General features: G+C 45.6%; 1 protein-coding gene across 1 annotated transcript in view; it reads right to left on the reverse strand.

Annotated features, from left to right (window-relative positions):
* VPS8 (vacuolar protein sorting 8 homolog (S. cerevisiae)) overlaps positions 1-27,402 on the reverse strand; it is a gene marked incomplete at its 5' end in the record, with an annotated part of 61,394 nt that overhangs the window by 20,478 nt on the left and 13,514 nt on the right. The window contains 27 exons of the mRNA XM_010182636.1: positions 300-378; positions 1,718-1,821; positions 2,576-2,618; positions 3,016-3,105; positions 3,739-3,880; positions 7,300-7,346; positions 7,793-7,882; positions 9,108-9,206; positions 10,197-10,281; positions 11,599-11,681; positions 12,093-12,149; positions 12,870-12,989; positions 15,122-15,193; positions 15,790-15,909; positions 17,663-17,735; positions 18,533-18,575; positions 18,845-18,896; positions 20,064-20,153; positions 21,199-21,421; positions 21,975-22,021; positions 22,391-22,480; positions 23,322-23,368; positions 24,547-24,637; positions 25,480-25,515; positions 26,175-26,249; positions 26,684-26,854; positions 27,275-27,355. Of these exons, the coding sequence (XP_010180938.1) occupies positions 300-378; positions 1,718-1,821; positions 2,576-2,618; positions 3,016-3,105; positions 3,739-3,880; positions 7,300-7,346; positions 7,793-7,882; positions 9,108-9,206; positions 10,197-10,281; positions 11,599-11,681; positions 12,093-12,149; positions 12,870-12,989; positions 15,122-15,193; positions 15,790-15,909; positions 17,663-17,735; positions 18,533-18,575; positions 18,845-18,896; positions 20,064-20,153; positions 21,199-21,421; positions 21,975-22,021; positions 22,391-22,480; positions 23,322-23,368; positions 24,547-24,637; positions 25,480-25,515; positions 26,175-26,249; positions 26,684-26,854; positions 27,275-27,355 (2,350 nt within the window). The remainder of the gene's footprint in view (positions 1-299; positions 379-1,717; positions 1,822-2,575; positions 2,619-3,015; positions 3,106-3,738; positions 3,881-7,299; positions 7,347-7,792; positions 7,883-9,107; positions 9,207-10,196; positions 10,282-11,598; positions 11,682-12,092; positions 12,150-12,869; positions 12,990-15,121; positions 15,194-15,789; positions 15,910-17,662; positions 17,736-18,532; positions 18,576-18,844; positions 18,897-20,063; positions 20,154-21,198; positions 21,422-21,974; positions 22,022-22,390; positions 22,481-23,321; positions 23,369-24,546; positions 24,638-25,479; positions 25,516-26,174; positions 26,250-26,683; positions 26,855-27,274; positions 27,356-27,402) is intronic.

The following is a 27,402-nucleotide window of genomic DNA, read 5'->3' on the forward strand; positions in this document are numbered from 1 at the left end:
GTACGCACCTCAGGTATGAACACAAAGCAGTTATACAGGATCTAAGTATATTATTAAATCTATGTTGTACATAATGATGTAATATAGATATTTAATATATAGTCATATGATGACAGCTGCAGCCTACCAAACACCCAGTGTGAGCTCAGCCCTACAGCCACTGAGGTTCATATCTACAGCAGGAGGAGAACATTTCAGGACTGAGTCACAACACTGCTCTTGCTCTATTCATTCAGTACAGGAGAGGTAGCACACAGGTTTTGATTAATATTTGGGGTCACAAAATCCAAAACACTTACAGTCAGAGTATCGACACTGCGAAGAACCAGATAATTTCTGTGGGGACATCATAGCCTCCAGCAGGGGAAACCAGAGGGCCTGAAATAATTGAATGTGAGTTAAAAAACCCAGTAAGAACACAGCAGTGCTGAAAATGAGCTGTGACCACTGTCAGGGCCCATTTTCAAGGGCTCACTTCCACGCTCTGAAGGACAGAACCATATTTCTCGTGACCACAGTGGAACAGAACTGAAACACGTTAAAATAACCCCAGAGCAATGCATTCGGGGATCTGCTCTCAATCTGGATTGCTCCTATCTTAGACCAAGATACCGTTTGACTGGAGGCTGCACACTGGAGACCTCTGGCTCCTGCTGCCCCCTCTTCTGCATTCTCACCTTTCTCTTTCCTGGGATTGTGACGACAATCTACTTTTACCTCATTTAGCTACTTCTCCATGCGAGATGAAAACTGCCTGGTGTAGAGACTGCTCACGCAACAGGTAGCACAGTCAGTGGATCCCATCTGGGAAGGGGCATCTCAATTCTCCAGGCAGTCAATGGGAGTAGTGAAAATGTGCAGAATATTGTACTAGGGAAGCTGGTCCTTCATCTGGTGACCAGAATCAAACCTTACTTGGGCATCAAAGCAATCCCAGCAGGTGAAACAGAAACAGAGCGAGAGCAAACGCCTACTCCAATCTGTCCCAGTCAGGCCAAAGCACTCAGGGTGTGTGCGGACACGGCTCCAATAAAACGCAGCAGCCATCTGCTGCGCACCGAAGAGAAGAACCCGAGCAGGTCACCCCATGGACAGTGCTCAGCAGAAATAAGACACGCCATCGCGCTGGACATGGGGATAACGTGCTCTGCTTTGAGTTCAGTTACACAAGTGATGCATAATCTTAGATGCTTTCTATTCACTGACGTTGGCAAAATGGAAATCCAGCCTTCATATGAGGAGACAGGCAAACCCAGCTCTCTCTGCAAGGGCTTGCACAAGCTGCGTTGTCTCCACCCCGCAAAGACCAGGCTCATATTAAATCCAGGGTTTGTGACAAGCATTCAGGACAGCAATATTCCACAGCCACAGTGACAGCAGCAGCTTTGTGCCACCGTAAAGTCGACTCAAACCTGACTGTGCCTTCTCTAGTGTCTGACATCCACGTCACAATTTCAACTGGAGCTAAAAATGGGGGCAGGATGTTGTTGTCTCATCTGCTTCTGCGCTGCTGATACACACTTGATCCTGTGCTTCACCCTTACAGGTGAGGATTGCTCTCCTGGGTCTGAAACCTGAACCACGACAAGAACCCAAGGCAGAGTAAAACAACTGCTTGAGACATATCAGTGTCCAACAGATGGGGAGAGGAAGAGAAAATTTCAGGAGATGCAGAGGCCTTCGGTGATTTTAGTAATACATTTTAAAGTTACCTTACCTCTCGCTGTTGCTGGTCTAAGTTGTGTGAATTCCTCCGGCAAAGGGCAATTGTCTTCATTAAAGTATCTTCAATGTTTTCTAGCAAGGGAAGTTTGTCTGAGCCTAAGTTTTTGGGAGAAAATTGCAATTATAAAACTATTAGATACGTTAACTCCAAGTCATTCTGCAAAATAAAACAATGCTGTTCACCTAAAGTCTGTTCACTACAGCAAGCAACTAAATTATAAAGACAGGTCCTGATTTTTTGGTACTTTTCCTGAATAGCACAATAAATTTGGCGTATAAAACATTTTATGTAATTGAATAAGGAAGATCTTAGCTGTGGTTTAGGATCCAATTAAGGAACAAATATGGGCACTGCATTTCATTAGGTGCCCACGAGTCCTTGGGCACGAGCAGTGCACCTGCGCATATACCACATTTCTGCAGGCAGAACATTACGACTTCTCTGAGAAGTCTGCTTCAGAAAAAATGTACTTCCAGATGTCTCCCATCACTGTTCATATATATAATGATTGCTAAAGCTCAGTAATGAGTCTGAATGGGTTCCACCACAGGAATTGTGTCTGGTAAGCCAGGAAGTACCTGGCACATTCCAAAAAGCTACCAGAGCAGCTGATCACACCCCAAACAAACACCCGTCACCCGTTCTGGACCTCCAGCGAGATGAGAGTAAGGAAGTGTCATCAGAACAACTACCACAGCCATGTGAATGTAAATTTAAAAACCAACGTCACTGCGATATCTACAGACCTGAAAAAGGATCTCGCTATGTCAGGTGTCAGGCACATGCTCTTTACACTTGTGTGTTAATGTCTTTTTAACAGAAAATGGAATTTAACTTGATAACCCTTACTTTCATCATCTTGTGTAAGCAGCAGCAGCTTGCTCTGCAATCGCTGAAACAAGAGAAGAAATTCAGAACAGTGAGCTTGCAGAATCTTGATAGAAGTGTTTTTAGTTACAAAGGCTTGCCCTCATCTTCTTCCCAAAATTACTAACGTAGCATGGAAATACGGAAAGGAAAACAGGAGCTGAAAGATTATTTTTCTTAATTAAGAAAATCAAATTTCAACATCTATTATCTACTGGATGTTTCAAGACAGTCTTCAAAATACGCCAGACAAACTGTCTGCAGACAACTCAACACAGTGTTGTTTGACAGAGTAAATGCTTCCATGAATCCTCATGAGAGACAAACTGAGAAGCAATGACAACACCAAACCTTAGCACGGGCCATCACGCCGACGGAGAGCGTGGCAAAAACGCCACGTTCAGGATTTCAGCGCACCATACCTCGAGCATAACCGTAAAAGCACCATGGATATCTCCCTTCTTCTCCAGTAAATACGAAGAAGCCTCATGGAGCTGATGTTTCTGGGTTATCTGAGTTGAAAGGACAAAAAAGGTAACGTCTATGTTAGGAATCCGCTCGTGTTTGTTGACTCCAAGACAGTGCCGAGCAGATGGTCAGGAAGGATCGCGGCTCTGTGTGCACAGCCGTTACCCGGCCTGCGCACTGCAGCTACGTTGCATTTACTGCTCAACTAGCACCACTGCCACCACTGGCACTAAAATATGTAAAAATAAATAATAAATCAATCTACAAATCGAGGTCAAAGACAGATTACTGTTACAGTTTTCATTATGAGAAGAAATAGTCGCTTTTCCAGCGCTAGTCACAATTCGGCAACGTTGCTTTCCAAAATCCCCACGCCTGTGACTCCATATCTCTTCAACACACTAATCACCATTAACACAGCCAGTCTGCATTCTGCCTTTACTCGGTAGCTGCACTGCGCTAACAGCCTTAACCCTATGACCAAATTCAGAGTCAGTACCTAAAACACAGCTAACCATGCTGCAGGAGAGCAGCTCAACAGCTTGAGGGGACACAGTGCCAGAAATGGATGGGAAAAGTACCCAGGAACTAATCCACACCTAGGCTGAAGCACTTTTATAATACTTTTGAGAGGCGGGAGCTGATCTGAATGCGTCCCCTAGCCCCGTCATTCCTACCTGGATGGTTTCTTCCAGCCTACAGTGCTCCAGAACTTTCAGTGTCTCCAGAACCTGGTCTGGGCTGTACTGGCACAGCAGCTCCACAAACTGCTCAGAGATGCAGGGCGGCAAGTGCGCCACATCGGGGTTAATGCCTTCTCTGCAACGAAAAAGGACAGGAGACTCAAGTCAAATTCCAGCCCAGAGGTTTGGCTGCAAAGAAGAGTTTCTTACTGTGCGTTATCTTTTATCCTTAATGCAGAGGTAAAACATCTGGTTTTAAGATAAAATACGTGCTGATTCTACTAGTGACTGGTGCTGGAGACCTGTTGGCAGGCATTTCATTTGCTCCACAACACGTTCTGCTGATGTCTCGGTTCTAGGATTGATGCATCGTGCAGAGGAAACCACACAAGTTTATCCTGTTAGGAAACAGGGCTCTTAAACCTGCTCTGAAGCTCCTGCTAGGAAAGCAAACAGATCAGGGTACACATTTAGCTTTGTTACCTTTCCTAATCAGGAGAGGAAGTGTTGATGTGCAAACCTACAGCCATGGAACGGAAAATGTGTGGTATAAAACATCACCCTGTATTTCCACAGAGCTACAAGAGCTGACAGGATGATCTCACCCAAGGAAGACCCAGAGAGTGCTGCACCCCTAGCAAGCCAAAAGCAGCTCACTGTGATTAGTGTCGGTCGTTTGATTATCAACGCTATTTGCCCTGAGACGGCAACCACACGTACTGACGCAGGGTCCAGAGCATGGACACAGGGGTACAAAACCCGAATCCAAACTGTTGTGTTCTGACACCAAGTAAGGAACAGACTTCTGAAAGACCAAACTAGGACCCCAAATTCTGCCCTCCTGGATCTGCCATCCTCTCCCACAACACACAGAATACTCACGCCCTGACTCCCCCATGCCTGTACAGGAGCGAGCGTTCCCTTTTTGTGACTAGACTAAAACAAAGAGCACTTTCTGTCTAAAATTATCTCTGCCTACCAAATGGGAAAAAAACGGCAAGTCATGCATTTTTAGCACAAGAACAAACTTCTAGTCTGGAAATAACTCTGGCACCTCGTACTCATTCCCTCATGAGCAAGCCTACCCTTCCCTTGGCCGTTTTGCATGAGAAATGCAGAGAAGGGAGAATGGAAGGAAAGCTGAATTTTGATAATGTTAAAAACTAGGCAGCAGTCCTGAGACTTGCAGGTCCTGCTCAGCTCACTGTGATGATGTTTGCGTTCAACATCAACGTGCCAAACATTGCCCTTTCCGTACCAATGTGCTCTTCTCTAAAAGGAGGAGATAATGGCTGGTTTCTGACAAAACCTGGCACAGGTGAGCAGTGTGAGTGCCATGGAGAGCTGGTCAGCAAGAAGAGCCGTTGTAATGGGACCGAAAAGTTCAGGTGATATCTGTTAGTGTACTTATAGACCCAGAACACTGCACTGCTAGATGAGTTCATGTTGTTGGTGTAACACACAAACATACAAACAGACATGCTTCACTGCGCTGGTTTTTTCAAACTAAAAAACTTAAGAGTTTAAAATGGAAACGTAGCACAGGCTGTGATTAATGAGCTGAGCAATGCACACTGCATCCTCTGCTTTTGTGGCTGCTTATAAGATACAAACATACGGACATTTGGTTTTAATTTCCCCAGGCAGCTTCTGTTAACCCTGTTTCCTCCCTTCCCCCTTCCACCTCCTCCAAAATAAATCTCTAGCTAAATTAAATGGGCCAAATTAATCCCTAATGCGATTCCACCAACTAGGATAGTTACACTAGCACGAGGAGTCTTGTCCCCAAATAATCAAGCAGTCGTTTGTATTTGCAACATTAAAAGCTCATTTACTGCTTGAAGAATCTTTATTTTATTAAGAATTTTGTGCAAAAAAGCATGCAGACATTTAGATTGACTGAGGAGAGAGATGTTATCGCTATTTCATGTATAGGTATAACTAGTCCTGAACACAGACCACAGGACCTGGAGTGTCATTAACAAAACCAACCCCTCCAGCAATGCAGGTTCTCTACAGAACACTCTTACTGACAACATCATTTAATAGCAAGAGCTTAAACCTTGGGCTTGCAGACCCTCTGCTATATGGTCAGTCACTAGCACATGTGAACCCAAAGTATTTAGTGGCATTTTGTTCATTTTCTCTATAACTGTCCCACTTATCTTTTGCTTATGGAGTATCCTGGCACCACTGATCCAGTCAGAACGTGGTTTATCTCCATTATTTGGGATGCTGAACATCTTACTGCAGTGCAGAGAAATGGACGTAGGAACACAGAGGGAAGAGGAACTGCTCTTCAACTTTACCAAGATCACCAGCCTAATATTGCCCCTTGCTGAGCATCATCAGCCCAATGCTGCCCCTTGCTGAGCATCAGCCTTGGAGGGAAACACAGATCTTTGGAAGATGAGATACAGAAAGCTGCTTCCTATCGCTGGTTTGAACACATCACGTGCGGCTCTTGATTAGAAGATAACTACAGGAGACATAGTTGTATTCAGCTCTAATTATGGTAGAGCTAAATCAGATACATTTATTACTCAAAGATTATGGAAACCACTCTGTGCATAAGATTAAAATCCAGGTTAATTACTACCTTCATTGGGTCTCACTTGCTGCAAGTGATATCACAGAATAAAGTCCTACTTAACATCCAGCTGGGTATCATTTCTGCTTAACTATTAATTTTTAAAAAAATACTCCTTTATTAACTAAATAGTCTCATTTCTCTCCTATAAAACCCAACCAAGATAGGTTCTTGGCAAAACACTGATTTTATGTTGACTTCTAAGGAACAAAATAGGTGTGGAAGTTCACACCTCCATAAAAACGTGGCTGTAAAACTCAGGAAATAACAAAACAAGTATTTTTTAATTTTTATTTTAAATTTACATCCTAACAAAATCCAAAAAGTTATTAATTCCAACTTCCAAAGCACGCATTTTATCCTGCTTCAACAAGAACCAAAAACTTGGATTTAGACAATATTACCTTCTCCTGCTACTCCTCCTCCTCCTAAAGCACAACTGATTCGTAGCTCATTGACAGAACAAGACCCTGCCTTAAACTGTATTAATTGCATGAAGGCCATTTCAGCTGTGCATGTGTGTCTTACAAGATAAATAAACAAAATCAAGGTCTTGCAGCATTTGAAACTGATTCAACACAAAGAGAACACTCAATGCTGAGATACCAAAAGAACGGGAGCAGATGGAGCAAGGAAAAGAAGTTTTCAGTGAAATATGGCAGCGATGCTGGAAAAAGATAGAAATGAAAAACACCAACAGACCCAAACTCTTTTCTATTGACGTTAAACGTGGGCACCTTGGTCAGGTAACCAAGTGGGTGGGCTGGGAACAGGAACTGCCCTTTCGGAGAGACGTGGCAGTCCCAGTCCCAGTCCCGGGGTGACCACAGCCTCTCGCAGCAAGTCACCTTTTCCAAGCCCTAACCTTGGCTGTGGGCTGTCTATTGATACCCCATTTCAAAGGAATTTATTTTAACCCACGATTTGAGGCTGTGGTTCTTAAGTTATCCAATTTTCTTACGTACCTCGGATCAAGGAGGCTGCGCAGAAACTGGAAGAGTAAGAACTGGTCCTGTGTGCAACAGAAGGAGATGGAGCATTACTGTTTTAAATAACGTGCTATAAACCAGTGAACTCTCGAGTTGCAGCCATTGAAAAAAGAGCCGTTCACAGCTGGTGCCTGCTGAAGTTGGTTTAGACACCGGTCTTGAGCAGACACTCAGACACTGTCTGCTGATCGGCTGAAATGCTGCTGATCATCTGTCTGATCTCCAAACTAAAACCTGTGTTCAAGGGATGCAACCAGCGCCTCAGAGACTGGACATTTCTACGGCCAGAACTCTACAAACAGGCCAAATAATTTAAATGCAGCAACCCCTGCAGCTAAGTGCCTACTGAGCTCTTGTGTTTCTGTTTATGACACAGTGGCGACTCACCATCACGCTTAGCAATCATTTCATGCAAGAACAGCAACCCCTCATAGAGAAGCACCGACACCAGCGCAGCCCGATGCTGTACCTGCAGGTTTGCAATGATGCTCCCAATCTGCTCACTGAAGTGAACAGCCACCAAGTCGGCTGCTTTACCCGGGCTCAGCAACAGCAGCTCCTTTGCAGAGGGAAACACAACAGAAATAAAGACTTTTAATTCTATAGGCAATATAACAACACAATTTCACCGAGTCCATTCACCTTGTGACTGCATCTTCGCCGTGATGAAAGCTGTAAAATAATGAATACCACCACACAAAAAGCGACTTTGAAAAATATTAGAAGGGAAGGTAGTTTGTAAAAAGGCATTTTTGAAAGTCAATTTTACTACACAACAAGTCTTGTAAGAACGCAAAACTCTTTACGCCAAGGAAACTGCATCTCACTCCCAAGGTGAGGAAATTATTCCTCAGGTTTTAATGATGACTGCCTTTTACCCCTGCCAATAAACCATTCCCGGTGCCAACTAGAAGCCAGCAGCAGAGGAGAAATAAAGCCCTCAGCTGATGCTGGGGAAGTTCTCAACTGGAAACGGTGTTTAACTGGCTCGAACTGGAGTAAACCAGAGGTTTAAAGGCAGGTTTCCTGTAACTGATACCTGTCCAGAAGTGAAAAACCCCTAAACAATGTCTTTATTGCAATAAGAGGTAAAAAAATCCTGTCAAGCCTGATCTAAAAGGCTTTGTATGATGTAAGTTTCCACAACCCAGAACATAAGGTTTGTTGCTTCTCATGCTTCCAAATAAATCAGAAATAACTGCTTCAGGCCAATGCTGGGTACCTGGTAACACTTCCCCAAAGGCCCTGCAGAGCAGACCATGTTCCTTTACAACACAACTGCTACCAAAGCACAATCTGCCCAGCACATTGTACGTAAAGCAGCTCTGCAGTGCTGGACCCCACAGCTTCACTGCATGAACCACAGCTCTGGGCTGCTTCCCAGCACTCGGGAGCACAGCCCCTGTGTCTGCCATGTCCAGGCAGCCCCACAGCAGCGCAGAGGAGCACAGGAGGGATGTGGTGGGACTGCCCTCATCTGTCTGGACCAAACCTCCCTCTCTGGGAGCCGTCAGGACTGAGTGGCTGGAAGGAGATGGCCCAGCCTCCCTGGAACTCACTGCGGCTCTTAGGTCAGCGTGGCCTTCATAACCCAGGGTTTGGGCTTGGGTTTTCCTTCTCTGCCAGGTTTGAGCAATCTGCAGACGTGGTGGTACTTGAGCAGACAGCACTGACGCGAGGCAGATGGGTCTGAGGACAGTTCTGTACAGAACAGTGTCAGTGCCAGGCAGATCCAACAGGAGTTAGCAGCAGCTCGGGTACCACGGGTTTAGGACACACCGTACCTCTATGTGTTCCAAAGCTTTCTGCCAGACCAACTGCTTTTCTTCAGCACTGTAGCCAGGCATGGACAGGATGTTGTGGATATAGTTGAAAACTTCTTCCTGTAAGGTATAAACCTGTAAATGGTACAGCACGTTCTGCAGCACCGCTGACAGCACTAGATTTTGGTAAGGAAGAGCATTTCAAATGGTCTTAGGGTGAACTCAGGGCTAGACCTCTTGCAGCAAGCCAGGGTAAGTTATCTGCAGGCAGGATTCTGTGTCCCTAAATAGTTCCTGAACTGCCAGGAAAAAAAAGGCAAGAGGAACAGAACTGATGCTCAGTTAAGCACTGAGGTCAAAGCTCTTACGCTGTTAGAAATGTTCCCCTCTTGCTTGCAGGGAAAAAGGACAGGACATCACACTTTGGCTAGGAGCACAGGCAAAGAACGCTCTACCAGGGGGTAGGTCAGCCTTCTCAGCACATTCCCAAATTCCTCATCAACATTAGCCTCTGCCCCGGGCTCTCCTGCGCTGTCCTCAGCTCAGATGCTCTCCTCTACCATATTTTTGACCATCTCACTATCACAACCTCTCTCTTCTGACCCTTCACTCACACAACTTCCAGCAGTGTTTTCATAGGGAGTTGGTGAGATCACATTTGCCAGACTCTGCTGCTGCTGCTAGTAGGGGAGAAAACACCTCAAAAGCCGGCAGATGCAACTTGCAGACACACAGGAGCCAGTGGCAAAGAGACAGCAAGGGCAGAGAGGCTGTGTCCAGGGAGAGAAAAAAGGGGACTGATGGCAGAAACAAGGAATTATTGCAGTTAGCAACACTTGTGGTAAATCCCTCACCTTGCAGTCAGGTTTTGCGTATTAGCATTGTTTAAATTAAAAAAAAAACACAAAAGCTCATAAGCTTTGAAAAAATCAACTCCTCTCCAACACACAACCCAAAATGCCTTGACTATAACTAATTAAAACCTGTAAAGGTGGATGCTCGTTAAGACAGAAGTACGATACAAGAGCAGGGCTGCTGTGCCCACTCACACCCTGGCCACCAGGACAGGCTGCTCTATGAAGAAAGGCCCGAAGCACCGGATTCGTTCACCTTTCGCACTGGGTCGCGCAGGTAACATCCAATTATTTTGTCGTAGCGAAGCTCTCGTTCGTACATGAACTCGCAAATCTGGTAGCTAAAACGAAAAATACTTCTCAGGTTAGGAAAAACCCACTCAGCTGAGTCAGCAGAACAGAAGCAAGCAGCGCAGGCCTAGCACAGTTTGGCAGCACTCAAGATAAAATCCAGCGTGGCTTACAGAAGCATTTGGAAGAATTTCACATTAAGGTTTCCAGCACACAAGTTGGGTGGCTCCAGTTTACACATCCCATTTGGCATCAGCCGTAGGCAAAGCAGCCTATCAACCTCCCTCTTTTGGGAAATTATCTTACAGAACAGAGAAAACCAGAGTCAGTCAGGGGAGGGGCAAGGGGCAGGAGACAAAAATCCTTACAGAAATCAGGTTTCTGCTGTTGACAGATCATTTTCTTTATTTCTGTGACACACTCGGCTCTAAGCTAGGCCAATCAACAACACTACAGAAACACACTGAACATGACTCAGTGTGTTATGACACAGCTTTCTACCTTCAGATTTCAATAAACATCTTTAATATTTAGAGATTTTAGACAAAAACAGATGCAACTGAGGCAAAACAGCTTAAAAATCTGCTAAATAACATTACTCCATAGGTCTTTTAGCTGCGACGGGAGTGGTTCTGGCAGCCCAACTCTCTAAAGTAAGGAAGAAAACAAATGCATCTCGAGTCAAATTTGGTTGAGTAGTTCCTTTAGTACAGGCAGGAAAACAGGCACAGCAACCCCACCACTGCACTTCTATCCCTCTGGGCCCTTGTAGTACGGTGGATTAATTCACACAACACCCAAATTCAAGACTTGGATGAAGATTCCCCTCCCTGGCTGACTGTTGAGGCACGACAGACGCCCCCTGGAAGCGCAAAGCATCTCAAGGAGATGGCAGGAATTTTTAGCCTTTCCAGACGCTGTGTTTGTCTCTCCTACTCGATTCTAAAATGAGGACCATGGGGGTGGCTTCAGATCCCTTCGTGCTTTTAAATCCACCTGTGGGTCTCGCCCCAACGAGTCATCTCCATCTGTCAGGGGTAAAGCATTCAAATATACAACTACACCTCTGAACAAAGCCTGGGCTCCAGGACAGAAAATGGCAAAATCCATCAAGCCCCACAGGGATTTGTGCTGAAGGGTTTCCACTGCTCCACCACCTCCTATCTTAAAAATGCTTTCTGTAAGAGCACCCAGCAGAGAGAAGACAGGAAGACTGATACCAAATATGAACTCATTAAATGAAGCATATGTGAATGCATAGGGGAAATAACCCCAAAGACAGCTGCAAAGTAGGAACAAGAAACATGGAGGAAAAAAAGCTGTGGAGATTTAAAGGCAGTATTTGTACACTGTACGTGGCAACTTACAATTCCGCTTTCTCTGCCATTTGGATTAGACGGCTCTCTTCAAACTGCACTATCCCTCCTGCCTGCAGCAGCTCTAGCAGGACCTGTGGGTATCGAAGGCTGGTTATTCACATTGCAGTTACAGACGGGCAGCCAGTGCCATTCCCTGTACACCCCTCCTACTCCATTAAACGCTGTATTAACACAGGGCTTACTTTACAGATTTCTTCTAATTGATTGGCCATTAACGATGAAGGTCCCATGCTCACCCAGGACTTGTCCTGCCTCTGTTCTAACTGATGTCAAACCTCTCCTGTGGGCAGTGCTGGGGCAGATCCTCCTTCACTCCTGCTGTGTCCAGCACTGCCCAGTTCCTTTATGCTGACCCCACTCCTATGCTAGGGGTCCACTTTAGCAAATGGCCTTTGGCCAGAGGATGCTCCCAACGAGGCTGGACTTTGCTTTAGTCTGGTCATAGCTGGTGCTTAAAGAAACGCTCCCTTGGAGGCCGTTACCTGCTGCCTCTCTGAGTGGCGGGAGTCGTCATCTGGACTGCACAGAAACTCAAGGACCTGTGTGAGGATGCAGAGATTAGCATGAGATTAGACTTCGGTCTTAAATTATGACAAAGTACATTATTTTCCAACCCGTTTTTTTACTAGTGTTCATATATCCATATTATCATTAAAGGGCATCTGCTGTGGCCATTGAAGCCACCTCCTCGGTCCCAGGAATTAAACTGGGATATAAACTTAACCTGTGCAAGCCTTAGGCATGCATTGGCCCATATCAGCCTATTTCAAACAGCAAGGAAGGATGGTGGCCAAGCAAACTAGAAATTACCAGCTACAGATACAAGCTCTACAGGCACACAAGTGTCACTTCAGTTGGCATCCTTTATTGGCTATCTTGGCATCTCCGTACACATAACAAGTGACAGCAGAGCCACCAAATGCTCATCAGGGCATTAAAACAGCTTGGTTTTGGCCATTAGCAGCCTTGGCTTTCTCTCCTGACACGCCAGTGACCACAGGAATCTGCCGCTCCATGGAGAGGAGCAGAGGCTGCTCCAGCCCCTAGGACCAGACCCCGTATCTCACACAATCCCAGCAGGCAAGCCGAAATACGGAGCCTCTGTGGTCTCTCCTACCCTTTGGCTGTGAAAGCACAGCAAAGTCACAACAAAGCGCTGCCTGTTTTATAACGCACCAGTCTTTCCAGAATCATGAAGCAATTCCTGTGGTGCTGCGCCCTGTTTGGAGCTTTTTCCACCCGCACAAAGGAGCACTTGCCTGGTCAAAAAGCGTCCTGTTCACAAACAAGGTGTTGTTGGGCTTGGCGAGCTGGCGGGCAAGGAAGGTGAAGAGACAGCCAACCTGCGAGGGGGTGAAGTCAGAATTCTCTACCATGACCTGAGGAGCAGCAGAAAGAACAGGGGAAAATAAAAACACAAGTGACTGGCTCTGCAGCTGCCTCTGGGAAAGCAGTCAGGACCCTGCCCCAAGGAACACTGCCCTGCCATCGTGTCTCCTCCTACCCAGACATCCACACCACCTCCTGGTGTTCGTCCATCCTGAACGGCAAAGGACAAGCCACTTGCCATGGCATTTGGCCGTGCCACCCATCTGGCATATAAAAAACAACATGATGTGTCCTGACCTGGTGTCTCATGCTTCTAAAAAAAACCCTAAACACCGAGAAAAAGTGAAGTGCCCCCGTTTGGAGAGTGCCCCTCTAAAAGCAGTGGGTTTAGCTGGGAGAAAATCCATCACCTGAACAACTCTGTCAGCTAACATCTCCGAATTGCTCCAGAAAAGCCCAGACACGGAGCATCTCACGGTGTATAACCTCAATCAGTCTCTGCTGGGAGACACAATTGATTTCTTCAAATCACAGAGTTCCAGATCCCCAAGGATGCTAATGGCTGCCTTACACAAGTGGAGGCAGACAGGTAAGACACGATAAGGGACCAAGTAAAGCTCTGCTTGAAACATCAACCAATGCTATAATTATTTTTTAATTTGTTCGTTTGTTTAAAAAAAGCTATTTCATATTTCATGTGTTACCTAACAGAATTACAAATATGGCTCACTAAAACAATATAAGTGTTTTAATCATTTTGGCTTTGTTCTTCACAAACCAGGTCCTTCTCAGCCCACGTGGAGGTGGAAATACCGTGCCTCTGAAACAGTGCAACCTTACAGCGGCTGCAGGCCAGCCACGTGGACTTTCTAGAAGACAATATATTTGGCAAAGTTTAGATCAGCATCAGCAAAACATCTATGTTGATGAAACTATTTCAGAAGTACAGCTATTTCCCAAGCGGGTTTTTTTTTGCCAATGACAAAGTTAGACAAAAAGTTCCAAGATTACATTTTTTATTTTTATCTAAAGGAGAGCAGATTCCACACCAAAGCACAGATAGTTCTCATAAAGCCAAACGGTTTGCCTACAGATGCAGTTAATCCTGCAGCGCTTCCTTTTACCCTCCAAGAGCAGGGTTGAACTCTGTTGTGGTGGGCATTTGCTACGTGGCCAGCGACACAGAGCAGGGCTGTGAACAGCTGGATGAGGAGCACATCCCACAGCAGCCCCAGAACACAGCTGCAGTGTGCTACGTCCTGCTGACAGCAGCTACAGACACGGACAGCCATTGCCTGACCCAGCACAGGGCCAACCCGTACCCTTACAGCTACAGACACAACCAACCATGGCCTGACTCAGCACAGGGCCAACCCACACCCTTACAGCAGTGCCCTGCTTGGTCAGGCTCACCGAAGTTCCCCTCAATGGCACCATCTCAGGCCCTCCAACACAGGCAGCGGTGCTGCCTCCAAAATCACTCACTGGTGCCCCGGCTCTCATCTATCAGTGATGACAGTGACGGGGAAATGCTACTTATGCTATGTTTATACATAAACAGCTTCCAAGCGGAGTTACTCATTATTAATGCTGACAGCTTTGAAGGGGAAAGCAAATGGCATTTGGCAGCAATAGCTTTTAACGAGAACACGCATTGTTAAGGAACACGGTCTGCAGATGACAAGTGATTTCTAGAGCACCAGGCTGATAACTCTGACGTTCCTCTCCTCTCCCATTTACTAAAGATAGGCCTGTCATTCCGGGTACGTTACATCCCAAACACAGCCTTTACAGACACAGGGAGCAGGGTTTTATCAGAAGAGCACCGCCAGACACAGGATTCCTGGGACCTTTTTTCCTGAAGAAGCAACCAGGGAGCAGAATCAAAGAGCAGCAGATAAAAATAAACCTAACAGTGCAATGAGGAGAAATGTGACAACAAAGTACAGCCCAGGTGAAGTCACAGACAGGACAGGAGACCTCTCTGCCACTGCATTTGATGTGCATAAAGCATCAGTTTCCAACATCGGACTCACAGCCTTGGCACACCCCACACTCCAGCCCACCACCTTCCAGAGGGGTCCTCCAGGGCAGGACTGGAAACACCTCATCCAAATCACAGGCTTTACTGCACATCATCAGTCAGATGTAAACAGAGAGGTTAATTTTCGGGCACACTCACTTTTAGAAGTATGTCCACAATCCTCTGCTGATATTCCACAGCTTGCTTGTCATTCTTAAAGTCTTCAAAAGTCTGCAGGAGGGAAAACACTGACACCTTAAGAAGAGTGCTCTGCACTGCCAACTCCAAAAGTACCAGCAAACAAAGCAGCAGCCACATCACAGAGCTGGCAATGCTTTTAAGACTTTTCTGTGCATACTACTTAAGCAGCAGGCTCTAAGATACAATTCACCCTTACAAGCAAACCAAAACGGTGCTTACACATTCAGGTAAAAGTAACACGTCCAAACAGACAGAGGAAATTCAAGAAACTCAGAAAGGAATAAAGATGAGTCTTTATGCAGGAGAAAGATGCAGGCAATAAAACTATCTTTACAAATACATTGTTCTTTCTTTATCTGTGCTTTAAAGATAAACTCTGTTACCAGAATCTTCACTGTATGCTGTCACTTTCACCAAATTCTATTTAAGGACATAAAAGACTATTATGATTTCCTGTGATATCTTACAGAACACACACCAAAACTGTCCCTGCATAAAGCCAGTAACTACTGGTTTTGCTAAAGCATGAACTTCTTAATAGGAATCTTACAGACCGTGCAACCACAACAAATGATGGAAGAGCTGGCATTGCACTCTTCTCTTGGAGGAGATCTGCGATCTCTTACCAGAGCAAGAACATTAAGGAATTCCCGAGTGTCGAAGTGCAGCAAGGTGCGAACGTAAGGGTAGACCTCTTCATCCACTGAGCCCTCAGTTGAATGCAGCCGGATGAGAAATTCAAAGACCTGCAATGAAAATCCAAACAAACATAGCAGATTTCCTACGGATTCCAGATAACCGACAGCACAAGCACACATGAGAGCAGCATCATTATCTGCTTTGTGCTTAAAGCACCCTAGGAGTCCATCAGTGCTCTTACTTGAATGATGTTTTCTGCTGCTTGTTAGTAGGAAAATTTCCCCTTCTTAGACTGACCAACCAACTTAAAATCATTCAAATTTTAAGATGAAGCAAAAATTAAGGCTTATACTCGCAGACTGACAATCAGGTAACTGCCTCCCCTTCCTGGCAGCTCTCCTCAGAAGCTGTGCAACTCCTCCTTATGCAGGGCACAGCTCCTCTTGTCAGCAGTTCCCCTGGGAAGAGCCAGCCAGTCTGCCCCCTCACTTTGAGACACAAAGCTTTTGGCACCGCAAAGACTGACTTGGGCCCTATTCAACTCCGTAAGTCCTCCTCTGACATTTTAGTTCCTGAAATTTGAGCCCGTCTTTCAAAACGAAGGTAAATCCCCTTCACTGAACCCTGAGAGGTGTTCAGACCCTCCTGGGGAACAGGCAGGGCAGTGACAGCTCCGCAGTCTCAAGCGCACTGACAACAGAAGAGCAGACTGCTGCAGACTGGCTGGCGCTCGTGGGCATGTGTTAAGATACACACCGGGATCCCATGGAGAACCGAGAGGCAGCAGCTCTCCCAGACACCCTCAGGAAATGCTATGTTCTCTCATTCACTCCTGTGCCGAGTTAATTTTCCTGTCATCATTGCAGCAGTGAAGCCAGGAGGAGTTAAGCAGCTTGACCTTCAGACCCATGACCTTCCCTGTTAGCCTCCTTGAAAGGCTCTGTGCCTTTTCTTAAGGGAAGGAAGAAACTGGCACACCTCTGAAGTTGTCTCAAAGTGATGCTGACTATCAGAAAAGGGAAATCGTCTTTCCAAACACCATTACCTCTGAGAAAGCCTCTTCCCTTCAGTGCTACGGGCAGGAGGCAGTAATAAGGACATGAGGGTAGGAGCTGTCAAACAAACAGTCTGAATCGCAGGCCTCACTGCCAGCACGGGTTTATCTCAGCTCCAGTCCTCAGGTACAGCCACAGACATTAGTGACAACAGGAAAGAGCTGCAGGCCAACCAATATTTAATGTTCTTTGAGATTATCTCTGAGAAAGTGCTTTCTCAGTAGCTTCAGTGCTACGGGCAGGAGGCAGTAATAAGGACATGAGGGTAGGAGCTGTCAAACAGTCTGAATCGCAGGCCTCACTGCCAGCACGGGTTTATCTCAGCTCCAGTCCTCAGGTACAGCCACAGACATTAGTGACAACAGGAAAGAGCTGCAGGCCAACCAATATTTAATGTTCTTTGAGATTATCTCAGTTTCTACTCCTGTCAATTCCATGTTACACTTGTTTTAGAACAAGGAGGATTCTCCCATATTTGACACCTCATAGTCAAGCTTAGAAAGAAGAGACTGCCACAAACTGCCGGTAACTTTATGGTAAAGAATAAGAAAACAAAAATCAAAGCTAGTATCACTAAGAACTCTATGTTCCCACACCCCATTTGACAGTTGAAAGAAAAATATTAATTTTAAATGTTCAGATCGCAACAAATGTTTGATTTCCTTCTTGAACTATGTGTTCATATTTGTTGTGCTCACGTCACAAGGACACAGCTATCACACTGATAATGGGTTTCTATCAGAAACCCATGAAATAAGACCTAAAAACCTCATATGGGAAAGGTTCCTTCCAAAAGGCTGCTCACCTGATTTTTAACCAAAGGCACCAGATCTTCAGGAATATCACCCAATGGATATGCACGGCCTGCCAAGCAGCAACTATAGAAAAGGAGAAGGCAGGCAATTTTAAAACCTCCTGACATTAAATAGATTAAGGAAAACAGTTTATTTTTGAGTTAGTTTTTCACAATGCTCTTAAAATGAGCCAAATACATTTATTTGGTAAAACACAAAAGCAAGCACTGCAGACAGCACTGCTGTTAATACATAATAAGCTCATACTCTGCAAGAATTTGCTCCTGACGTATGCCATTCCACAGCAAAGCAACAGTGACAATTCAGCTATTTCCCACAAACGCCTATACTCTTGCATTTTTGGAAGCAGGAGCAATGCAGAATTGAATGTTCATGATCTTGAAGGGATTCCAGAAAAAGGAATTTTCCGGTTACTCGTGACTGTGCAACCTGAGAACAGGCTCCTGCAAATGACAGGCAATGGAGCAAGCAGCAACTGAGCACAGCTGTCCCAAATTTGTGACAGGAAGGGCTAAAACAAAATACAGCTTTTCAGGCTACAGCATCCTTGTTTGAGGAGCAGCGCCATGCACAGGACACAGAGCTCACTCTGACCAAATCCTGAAGACATAGACATGGTCTGGTCACACCAACAGTGACTGGAGGTCATAGTCTCCAGCTTTCTCCTGCCTATCCCCTCATACAATGAGTACTAAGAGCCACCATAGCTGTAAGTCAGCCGTACAAAGCAGCCATTGCTATTGTACGCAACCCCTCGGACCTCGAAACAGATATAACCAATATAAGACTATGCAACAACAAGGAGTTGAACAGCCAGTGCCACCACTGGGCAACACCACACACTTTCCGAAGGACCTTACCTTATATATACGAGCAGCTTGTTGCCCATTACCACCTGTTCATCTACAAAACAAAAACGGTCACCTTTTACTCACCAGACAACACACAGAGATGCAATTCTTTTTTCTAGCTGCTAGCAAAGCATCTCATCTGACATGCATACACAGGGAGCAGAGCTGCTTTACACAGAATGAAAAGCACTAGAGCACTTTTCTGTTCTCCAAGACCCGGGTATGTATTTCTCTTTGGCATTTCTGTGTTAGAAACAACTAGAGATACACAAAAAATCAACTATCAAAATGAGAAACCCTTAAAGTGGAGAAATTCTGTACCTGTGAGAGACTTCCCAGCATTCAGCGGAGGAGCAATGACTCTGAACAGCTTCTGTAACAAGAAAGCGAGCAGTGCTCCATCAGCTGGAAACGCTCAAAACAAAGAGCCTGTGTCATTTTACAGCAAAGGTCCCTGGAGCATCCTCCCCAGAGAGCCTCTGCTTTCTCAACGTGGCTTACGATTACAAGGTGCCGAGGACACCAAGATGTGGCAAAGGATGCTTTTTCCAGCTGATGTTATGACATATGAAAAAACAGCCTTTATTAAATCAGATCCAACCCTAAGCACAGGCCACACTAAAAAAGCTGTGTTCAACAGTCCCAGAAGCACAATTGACCAGTCCCACCTTGTGTTATGCCACCAGAGGTTACCCAGACTTTCAGCCTGTCTAGCAGGGTCACCAGAGAGCCTTTAGTCTGGGCATGCAGAATCTAAACACTTAGTTCTAAGAAGCAGAAAAAGCCATTTGTGCTCATACAGCTAGGGCTCTGTTTCCAGAAGTCCTTTTTAAAGTCATGAACACCTAAAGAGTCTCTTTCCTGAGAAAAAAATAAATGAGATGATTATAAACTGGGCAGTTTAAACTTTCCACACTCAAATGGACTCGGGTCTCTATTTCAGCACCACTGAGACAACACCAGCAGTGCTTCCACGATGAAACATCTGGATGTTACAGCTGCAGGCCTCAAGAGCAATTGGTACCTCAGGCACATCCTCAGGGTCACCAGCAGCAACAGGGCCCTCAGTCACAGCACCACACGGAGTCCTCTGCTGATGGATCACACCCGAGCACCAGGACAAAGCCTGCCTCGGTGCAAGGACTGTCTCAGCACGGCGTGTGCCACATCGGCCAGGCACAAAGCGGTCAGCAGAGCTTTGCAATGCTATCTCCTCAAGTCATCACGTTATTCTCTTCTGCTGCTTTTGTTTAATTTTCACTTTATTAACACGACTAAATTTCCTGCTCCAGCTTTGCAGAGCATTGCTACCTCAGCAGGGAAATTTGTCTTCTACAGCACAGTAATTACAAAGTACTTTTCTCTACTGCACCTAGTCAAATAGACTGCACAGATCATATCTGATTTCTCCCTTGAAACAAAAGGGAACAGAATATATACATACTGAATAGGAAGATAACGCACGGGGTTTGAAATGCTGTTCTCAGACTGTGTGCTGAACACACCACCACCAACTCATCGCATTGAGCATCTTTCCTACCTCCATGGGACTAATGAAGTCGTTCATGCCGCTGTTGTAGACGTAGATCATGGCATCATAGAGACGGTTTTCCCAGCACAGAAGAACGACCTGCAAGGCAAAGCAAGCACAATGTAGTTACACAGCTGCTCCTAGCTCAGAGTTTCCTCATTCCCCAGTCTCTGTCCCTGCATTTCCATCATCCAACAGTACGATTTAAAGCAGAATGAGAATTCCCATTTGCAGAACTAGTCTCTAATTCCAAATCTCCAAAGGGAGCATCCAGCTTTTTGCACATGTAGCAAACATGGATTCTGTGTAGATCCTAACATTCATAACCTGCTTGAAGTTAAAGAATAAAAACAAAAACCCAGCTCTTGATTGCACTCATTTGCCTTCTGACTGGGTTAGTGAATCCTTTTGTCAACTTCCCAAGCAGTTCTATCCTTGGAAAGCCCTGCTGTGGGAATAAAAACTGGCCAAGGAAAGCAGGACCCAGCAGGAACACCTCCTTGCTCCACTGACTTTGTCATGCAAGAGCAGGCACCAGAGCGGAGCAGGCTGGCAGGCACCAAAATGACAAATGCACCTCCACTTTTTGTGCCCCTGCAGCCTCTGATGCTGGGTAAGGTGCTCTTCTAAACAAGGTAAGGTGCTCTTCTAAACAAGGTAAGGTGCTCTTCTAAACAAGGTAAGGTGCTCTTCTAAACAGGGTAAGGTGCTCTTCTAAACAAGGTAAGGTGCTCTTCTAAACAGGGTAAGGTGCTCTTCTAAACAGGAAAGACTGAATGCGAGTATCAGACTACATCCCAAGGACTAGCAGTTTCCAACACACACAAGCTGCTGGTGCATTAACCTTTGCCAGGACACCAACTGGGGGAGTAAAACACATTTATAGGAGCATGCGCGTTACAGGACGGGTGCAGTCATGCCAAATAATTTCCACATTCATTGAATTTGATCACAGTTTTACTACAAATTAGCACCCAAAAGGCATGAATGGTTTGGACTATGTAAGCCTTGTCTGTTGGAAGGTGACGCCTCACTTTCCGCACGCTGTGTTGTGCTGAAAAGTACAAGAGGTTCACATCAGTGACCAGGGGATGTTGTCGTTTATTCAGAGGAGCTCACCACACTGTTCAGTTCAGCATCTCACCTGCTGTATGTCTAAGCTGGTGATATCCATATGCACAATGCAGGCTTCCAAATTTTCCAACCTGTTCTTGTCTTGGAAGTGAAGCAGCAAGTCTTTCATCACTTGAGCTGTGATTCCCATCAGCTTATCACTTAAGATATATGGCTCCAAGCACTCCAGAAAGATGCCTTTTGCTACAGAATTCTCGCTCATCTTATCATATATCTGGTTAAATAAGAGGTCCCTAGGAGGAAAGAAGTGTTTAGTTATCAAATAATCTCACTAAAATCTCCTTGCTTATCTGCTTCCTGAGGGCTCCAAATTAAACTCCCTTTTCTCTATTTCTCAAGCTCAGGAGCTGCATGCCCCGTTCAGCTCCTGTACTGATGCAAGTTACAGGCAGCTGCACAGAATAAATCAGCTATCGAAGTGCAGCAAAAACCCCTGCTGTTAGAGGGGAAATGGTGATGACAGGAATGTCCATCAGGACACCTTCTTCCTTAAGGGGATGGTGTGGGGGTAAACAACTTGAAGCAAACTTTTCCTCCCCAACGCATAAATGAATGTTTAAGACACGCTTTTCTTTGAGTATTGAGTACTCTGACTTTAGTATCAGTTTTAAGCATTCCTCTAAGCCGTGATGCAATATATGACATGATGATAATGTGACAGGATTCCTCTAAGTCATGTGAGGTTACAGGAGAGAGCACTCGGGACTGCATGGGCTGGTGGTCTGCCTGGGGCTGGTGGTCTGCCTGGGGCTGGTGGTCTGCATGGGGTTGCAGGCTCCGACTTACGTGCGCTGCAGTAAGAGACAGTAATCAACGATGACGGGCACCACGTCCTGGGGAACAAACAGAAACACATGGACTGGCAAAGATCCTGCCAAACAGCACGTCCCGCAGAGAAGAAAATTAAGCCTGCCAATACAGAATCAATGAGGTATGTGGATCACTGGCAGCTGGCACAGTTACAGGTTTTCCTGCACGGTGGTTCCTATGGAGAACAACTCCAGTCAGACTGGGGCGTACGGGTCCTGCTCTGCCACCCAGCCATAACCACGTCCCGATTTTATCAGCACACACAACAGGGGAGAGTTCAGGTGAACCACCACAACATTCTTCAAAAATAAACAAGTAATTTTTGCAGCAAAGCAAAGCCAGATTTAAAAATTCAACAGATCTGTACAAAAGAGTCCTCTGGAGCACCGTACCTGAAAATGCTGCTCCATAACCTGGATTTTCCCTTGGTCAGGACATTTCTTCAAAGTCCGATCAGCGTAATGGAGAAGGATTTCAACCATCTGAACGACAATAAACAGGAAAATTCATTCCAAACCCACACCAGAAGCCCTGTGTGGTGGCACATTTAACAGACAGACCTGGAGGCTGGCAGCACTCTAAGTTCTGCTGCCCGTTTTGGGCATGAACCGCTGCGGGCAGGAAAGAGAAGAGGCTGCCAAAAGGCAGTGGTATGGCACAGCACAGAGGTGCTTGGGATACCAAAGGCCTGCACTGACTTTAACTTTAACTGACGAGAAACTGGGCAGACAGCATCCCAGCGTGTTCTCAGGCCAATGAACAAATCCTGAAGCACAAGGCTCATCTGGGATGTGTTTACTTGCAAATAAAATATACGTGAAGGACAAAGTACAGCTAAATAATTATTACAGTAATTGTGTATTTTAGACACAGCTGTCCCAGGAAAAGGTTCCTGTAACAACTGAACAGGATCGGTTGAAGAGTTTATTCCATGTCCATTTATACATGGAGCCAAGTTTCCATCCCGAGAGTCAGCAAGTCATGTGCTGATGGACACTTGCTAACCAAACACCAGGAAACTCAAGTTACCCACAAAATAAGCTTTGTCTCCACTGTCGGGAGTCAGAGATCCCAAGGCCTGGATGATAACATTGTGTTTTGATGTGCTAACACTGCAGATTTTATCCCCACTTTTACCTACAAGGTATTTCCAAGTCTCTTCTAAACTCCTGCTCACAGCATTAGCAAGACGGGCACAGGCACACGTCCTAGAGTTGTTGTCTGGTTTAACTCGTGCGGGACAGGAGCTGTTCCCTCCAGGACCACAGTTAATACCACACCAGCACACAGGAAAATCCAGCTAGGAAGAGATCAGTGACTCACCCTGTCTGCAATGACTGCTTTCCGTTTGCTTGTGTCCCCAGACAAGCCTAGAGAGAACGAGGAGGGTGGAAATGAAGCTTTTCTCATCTAAAGTACCAGTGGAAATTCAAAAATCCCACAGTTCAGATGCTAACATCGCTACCCTTGAGATGCTGAGGTCAGGATACCTAAACACACAATTTTGTGATTGACTTCTAGCCCACACTTCTCCTGAAGGGCTTATTGTACCAATGCAAACATTGTTCCAACACAGGAAGAGCAAGAACAGACCTGAGTGCCTTTTTAACATGGAGAGAACAATTAATGGAGTGCTGTCAGGCTGTTTACGTGAGGCTAAGTGCTGAAGGATGCCCCGATGCACAAGAAGTTGAATTAAGTGCACTATAAGAGCAAACAATTCTTAAATGCCAACTATTGAAAAAGAGTAATTCTTCTGAACACTGAAAAAGAATCTGCTTAATATCCATGCATTAAAGTGGGACACATCTTCATATACTAAGAATTTCACAGCAGGAGGATCTTGAGTCTCATGTGTCAAAATCATCAGAATTTAGTTGCTGAAAATTCAGTGCGTCCAGACCAAATGAGACCACTCGAGCAGCAGCTTCTGGCATAATTAGCACATTTATCATAACAAGCTATGCGCTCACAAAGCAGCCTCCTTTGTAGGAAACACGGTGCCAAAACCCACCGGTCCTCTCAGTCAGACGTACAGAGCAGACCTGAATGGAAGTGCCTGGTTGTCAGGGCTGACAGACCACACTGAGCATCACCTACAGGTCGTGCAGGACCTTCAGGGATATCCTAGCAGGCTGATTATTCAACACCTGGATCCCCCTTCATGGCAAAGTCACAACAGGAGCCACAACACAGACCAAGCCTGACTTCCATTTGAAAACAGCAGGCTGCAAAGGGACTATGACCCTAAAAACGCCAAACCAACCCATGTCAGAGGTGGTGCTTCTGCCAAACCCAAAGCAGCACAGCCCACTTCCTCCTCTTCAATTCAATTCTCTTCCTCTTTTATTTCCCTCCCCGAAACAGCAATTTCAGTACATGCACAGGTTTAAAACCTTCCCTAGGGGTTTCAACTTTAAAAAAACCCAACAAAACCAAACCAAAACACCCAAACAAAAACAACAAACAAAAAACCCACATAAAAAACTCAACAAAACACCCTCAAAACACACACAAAACAAACCAAAACCAACCCAACAAAACTTACCTACTACAGCCTTTGCTTTACCTTCATAAAAAGACCAAGCCAGAGCCAGGGCATCAGTGAGACGCTCTTGTTTCAGAAGGTGGTCAACTCTCTACAACAACAAGCAATACTGGGCCTTAGTATCACAGAAAAGATGATCCCTTTGCATGGAACATCAGCATTTCCCAGAGCCGTACGTGCCAAAGTGTTTACCTACGTTCAAGAACCCAAGCACAGAGGAGATGCAGAGAACAGTGACTATGGAAGAAGACAGGAATGGGAAGGTAATCTTACAAGAGGATGATGAAAGAGCTTTAAAAACAAGGTGAGAGAGAACACACACACACTGAATAAACACACTGCGAAGTGGTAATACAGAAAGGAAAACTTGCTGTTTAACTCAAGTGCAAAGAACAACGCAGGAACAAACAGACTACAGGACTTTAGTGTGGAAACTGATGGGGTTTCAGCTGTCAGAGAAATTATGTTAAGAAACCAAATCTTCTACCAACAGAAAGAAGGATCTAAAATCCTATTAACTTTCTAGGGAGTCTTTGATGGATTTTACGATGCAGTTTCTGCAGTAGCTGGAGCAGAAATACAGTGAACCAGATTCCCTTCCCCTCCTGTGTGCTGATCTGGCAGACAGAAGGGTTACACTTACACAGGCCTTCGCAGTCATACATGGCCCTAACTCTGCCTTGTTAACAGAAGGTGAACCGTGGCAAGGCATCGTCTCACTTGGGAGAACAAGGTCGCCATTCAGCAAGTTTGTGCACACAGGAGCCCCACAGCGTCCCGCTGCGGAAAGCAGCGTACCCACGGTTCTGGTGTGCACAGCAACCAGGGATCCTGAACGCCGCACTCAGAACGTGCTGGACAAATGCTCCCTCCCTTAAGCTGTATTTAAGTATTTGAACCTAAAAAGCTGTACTACTTTTCCTCTCAACCTACCTCTCTCCAGCTCCTCAACGTCATGACGTGAACCGACTGAAAAAGGAAAAACATAAGATTATGTATTGACTTGCAGGTGCTCACGCAGCCTGTGGTATCCCACAGACCCACCAGAACATGCTGGTACGGATGAAGTGAAGTAAAGCAACCAAGCTTGGCAAGGCAGGAACACATTGGATGTGTGCATTTACCAGAACAATGTCCTTTACATGGTCCTACAACCCATCTGCTACAAGATACCACCCCTCCTTCCACACACCACCCTACAGGCCACCTCTCTTTGCCTTTTCACAGCCTGCACTGCAGGACAGGAACAGTGAACAGGATATTCCTTCTATCATTCCATGCAATACAGTCTAGTTTTCCCTGCTGTCGTATTTTCTTCTGCTTACTCACTAGCACACGTAGACAGAGACATCAAAGCTTAGGGCAGAGGAGATGTCAGTAAAGCAATGGTAAGTCTACGCTAAAGCAGCATCAACCAGGGTACTATGAAAGTCTGACAATACCTTACTCAGCCCTTACCTTGGCTAAGACCAAATTACTTCACATTTATTTGATCCCACAACATAAGCGTGCCAAGGACCCATCCTTGATTCGTATCTCCATAGAAAAGAAAACTGCCCTTCTCCAGAAGATGAGCTACCACCAACAGTGAATGCTTTGTCTCTTTAATAAAAGCTCTCCACGTTTACCTTAGTTCCAAGGTAGAAGATCTGACCACCACAGCTGCTGATGGACTGATAACAAGCCTTCTCTCCAACCAGCGCCTACAGGGGGAAGAAATACAACTCAAACTGCCTGCTGTTTTTATCAAGTTTCCCAAGAAACCTACAAGTGTAGGTACTATGTTCAATCCCCTCTACCCAGCATGAGAATCTAGAGGATGAAGGCAGGGAATGCACGTACTGCAGAGGCACTGCTGCAGCAGAGTATTTACGGCATACAGAGCAGAAATGCCCACAGAAATCTCTAGAAGAATAAAGCAAATAATTTTTTTCCTCTACAGAGTAGTCAAAGGTTGGTAACTTAAGAGCAGCTCCTAAAACCATGAACGCAACCATGAACTATCTGTTACTTGGCCACGTCAACACCATCTGTGACTTCTGAGGTGCTTCCAAAGGCTTTTTCCCAAGCTCCACGCTTCCACTTGGGCCACACCTGAAGCAGAGATCGCCAACACAAGCAGGTCGTTTGTGCCTACCAGGGCTTCGCTGACGTTGCCTCCCGTGGCCAGCGACTTGAAGTGGCTGCTGTTGTAGACCAGCTGAACTTCCGAGATCTCGACGGTCTCCAGCTCCTCCTGCGTCTGACGGTCTATAACGTGCAGCCTCTCCACGCTGTCCAGAAGCACCGCAGTGCGGGAGTTTATCCACTGAAACAGCAACAAACCGCAGGCTTCGGACACTAGAATTTTACTGAGCCAATTACACCACAGTTAGCATTCTTTTTAGTGAGAATACAGAATAAAAACATTGAGAGATTCTATCTGGCTCTTGAAAATATTTCCTCAGGAGGCTACCCTTCCTTCCCAAGAAAGGGCAGTATCGTTGTCCCCATGCTATTTTTTATCCTTTAGCTGCTACTTGCTATTTTGTTTGTGCTGGTTTTCCACCAAGTCCCAAGTTTAAGGACATTTTCAGTCAGGTAGCCCCAGATAAACACAGACACTTCTTAGGCCACATTTGTTAAGTCAATATTAAGCCAATACTGTAGCATTAAGGGCTAACGAGATACATTTACAAGAAAAACCAGTGCAAAAACCAATCAACCGTCCCACGTTGTTGAGACTTACAGTGAAGTTGATGAGGTCGTAGTGCAGGTGAAGCTGCCTCTGCTTCGTGACGTGGATCGCACCGCTGTCGTCTCTCTTCACCTAAAGAGACACCAGACAAGGCCGACTCACACTCAGACTGCTCTCAG

This window comes from Mesitornis unicolor, unplaced genomic scaffold, assembly GCF_000695765.1.
Source record: "Mesitornis unicolor isolate BGI_N332 unplaced genomic scaffold, ASM69576v1 scaffold51304, whole genome shotgun sequence".
In the NCBI taxonomy this organism is placed as follows: domain Eukaryota; kingdom Metazoa; phylum Chordata; class Aves; order Mesitornithiformes; family Mesitornithidae; genus Mesitornis; species Mesitornis unicolor.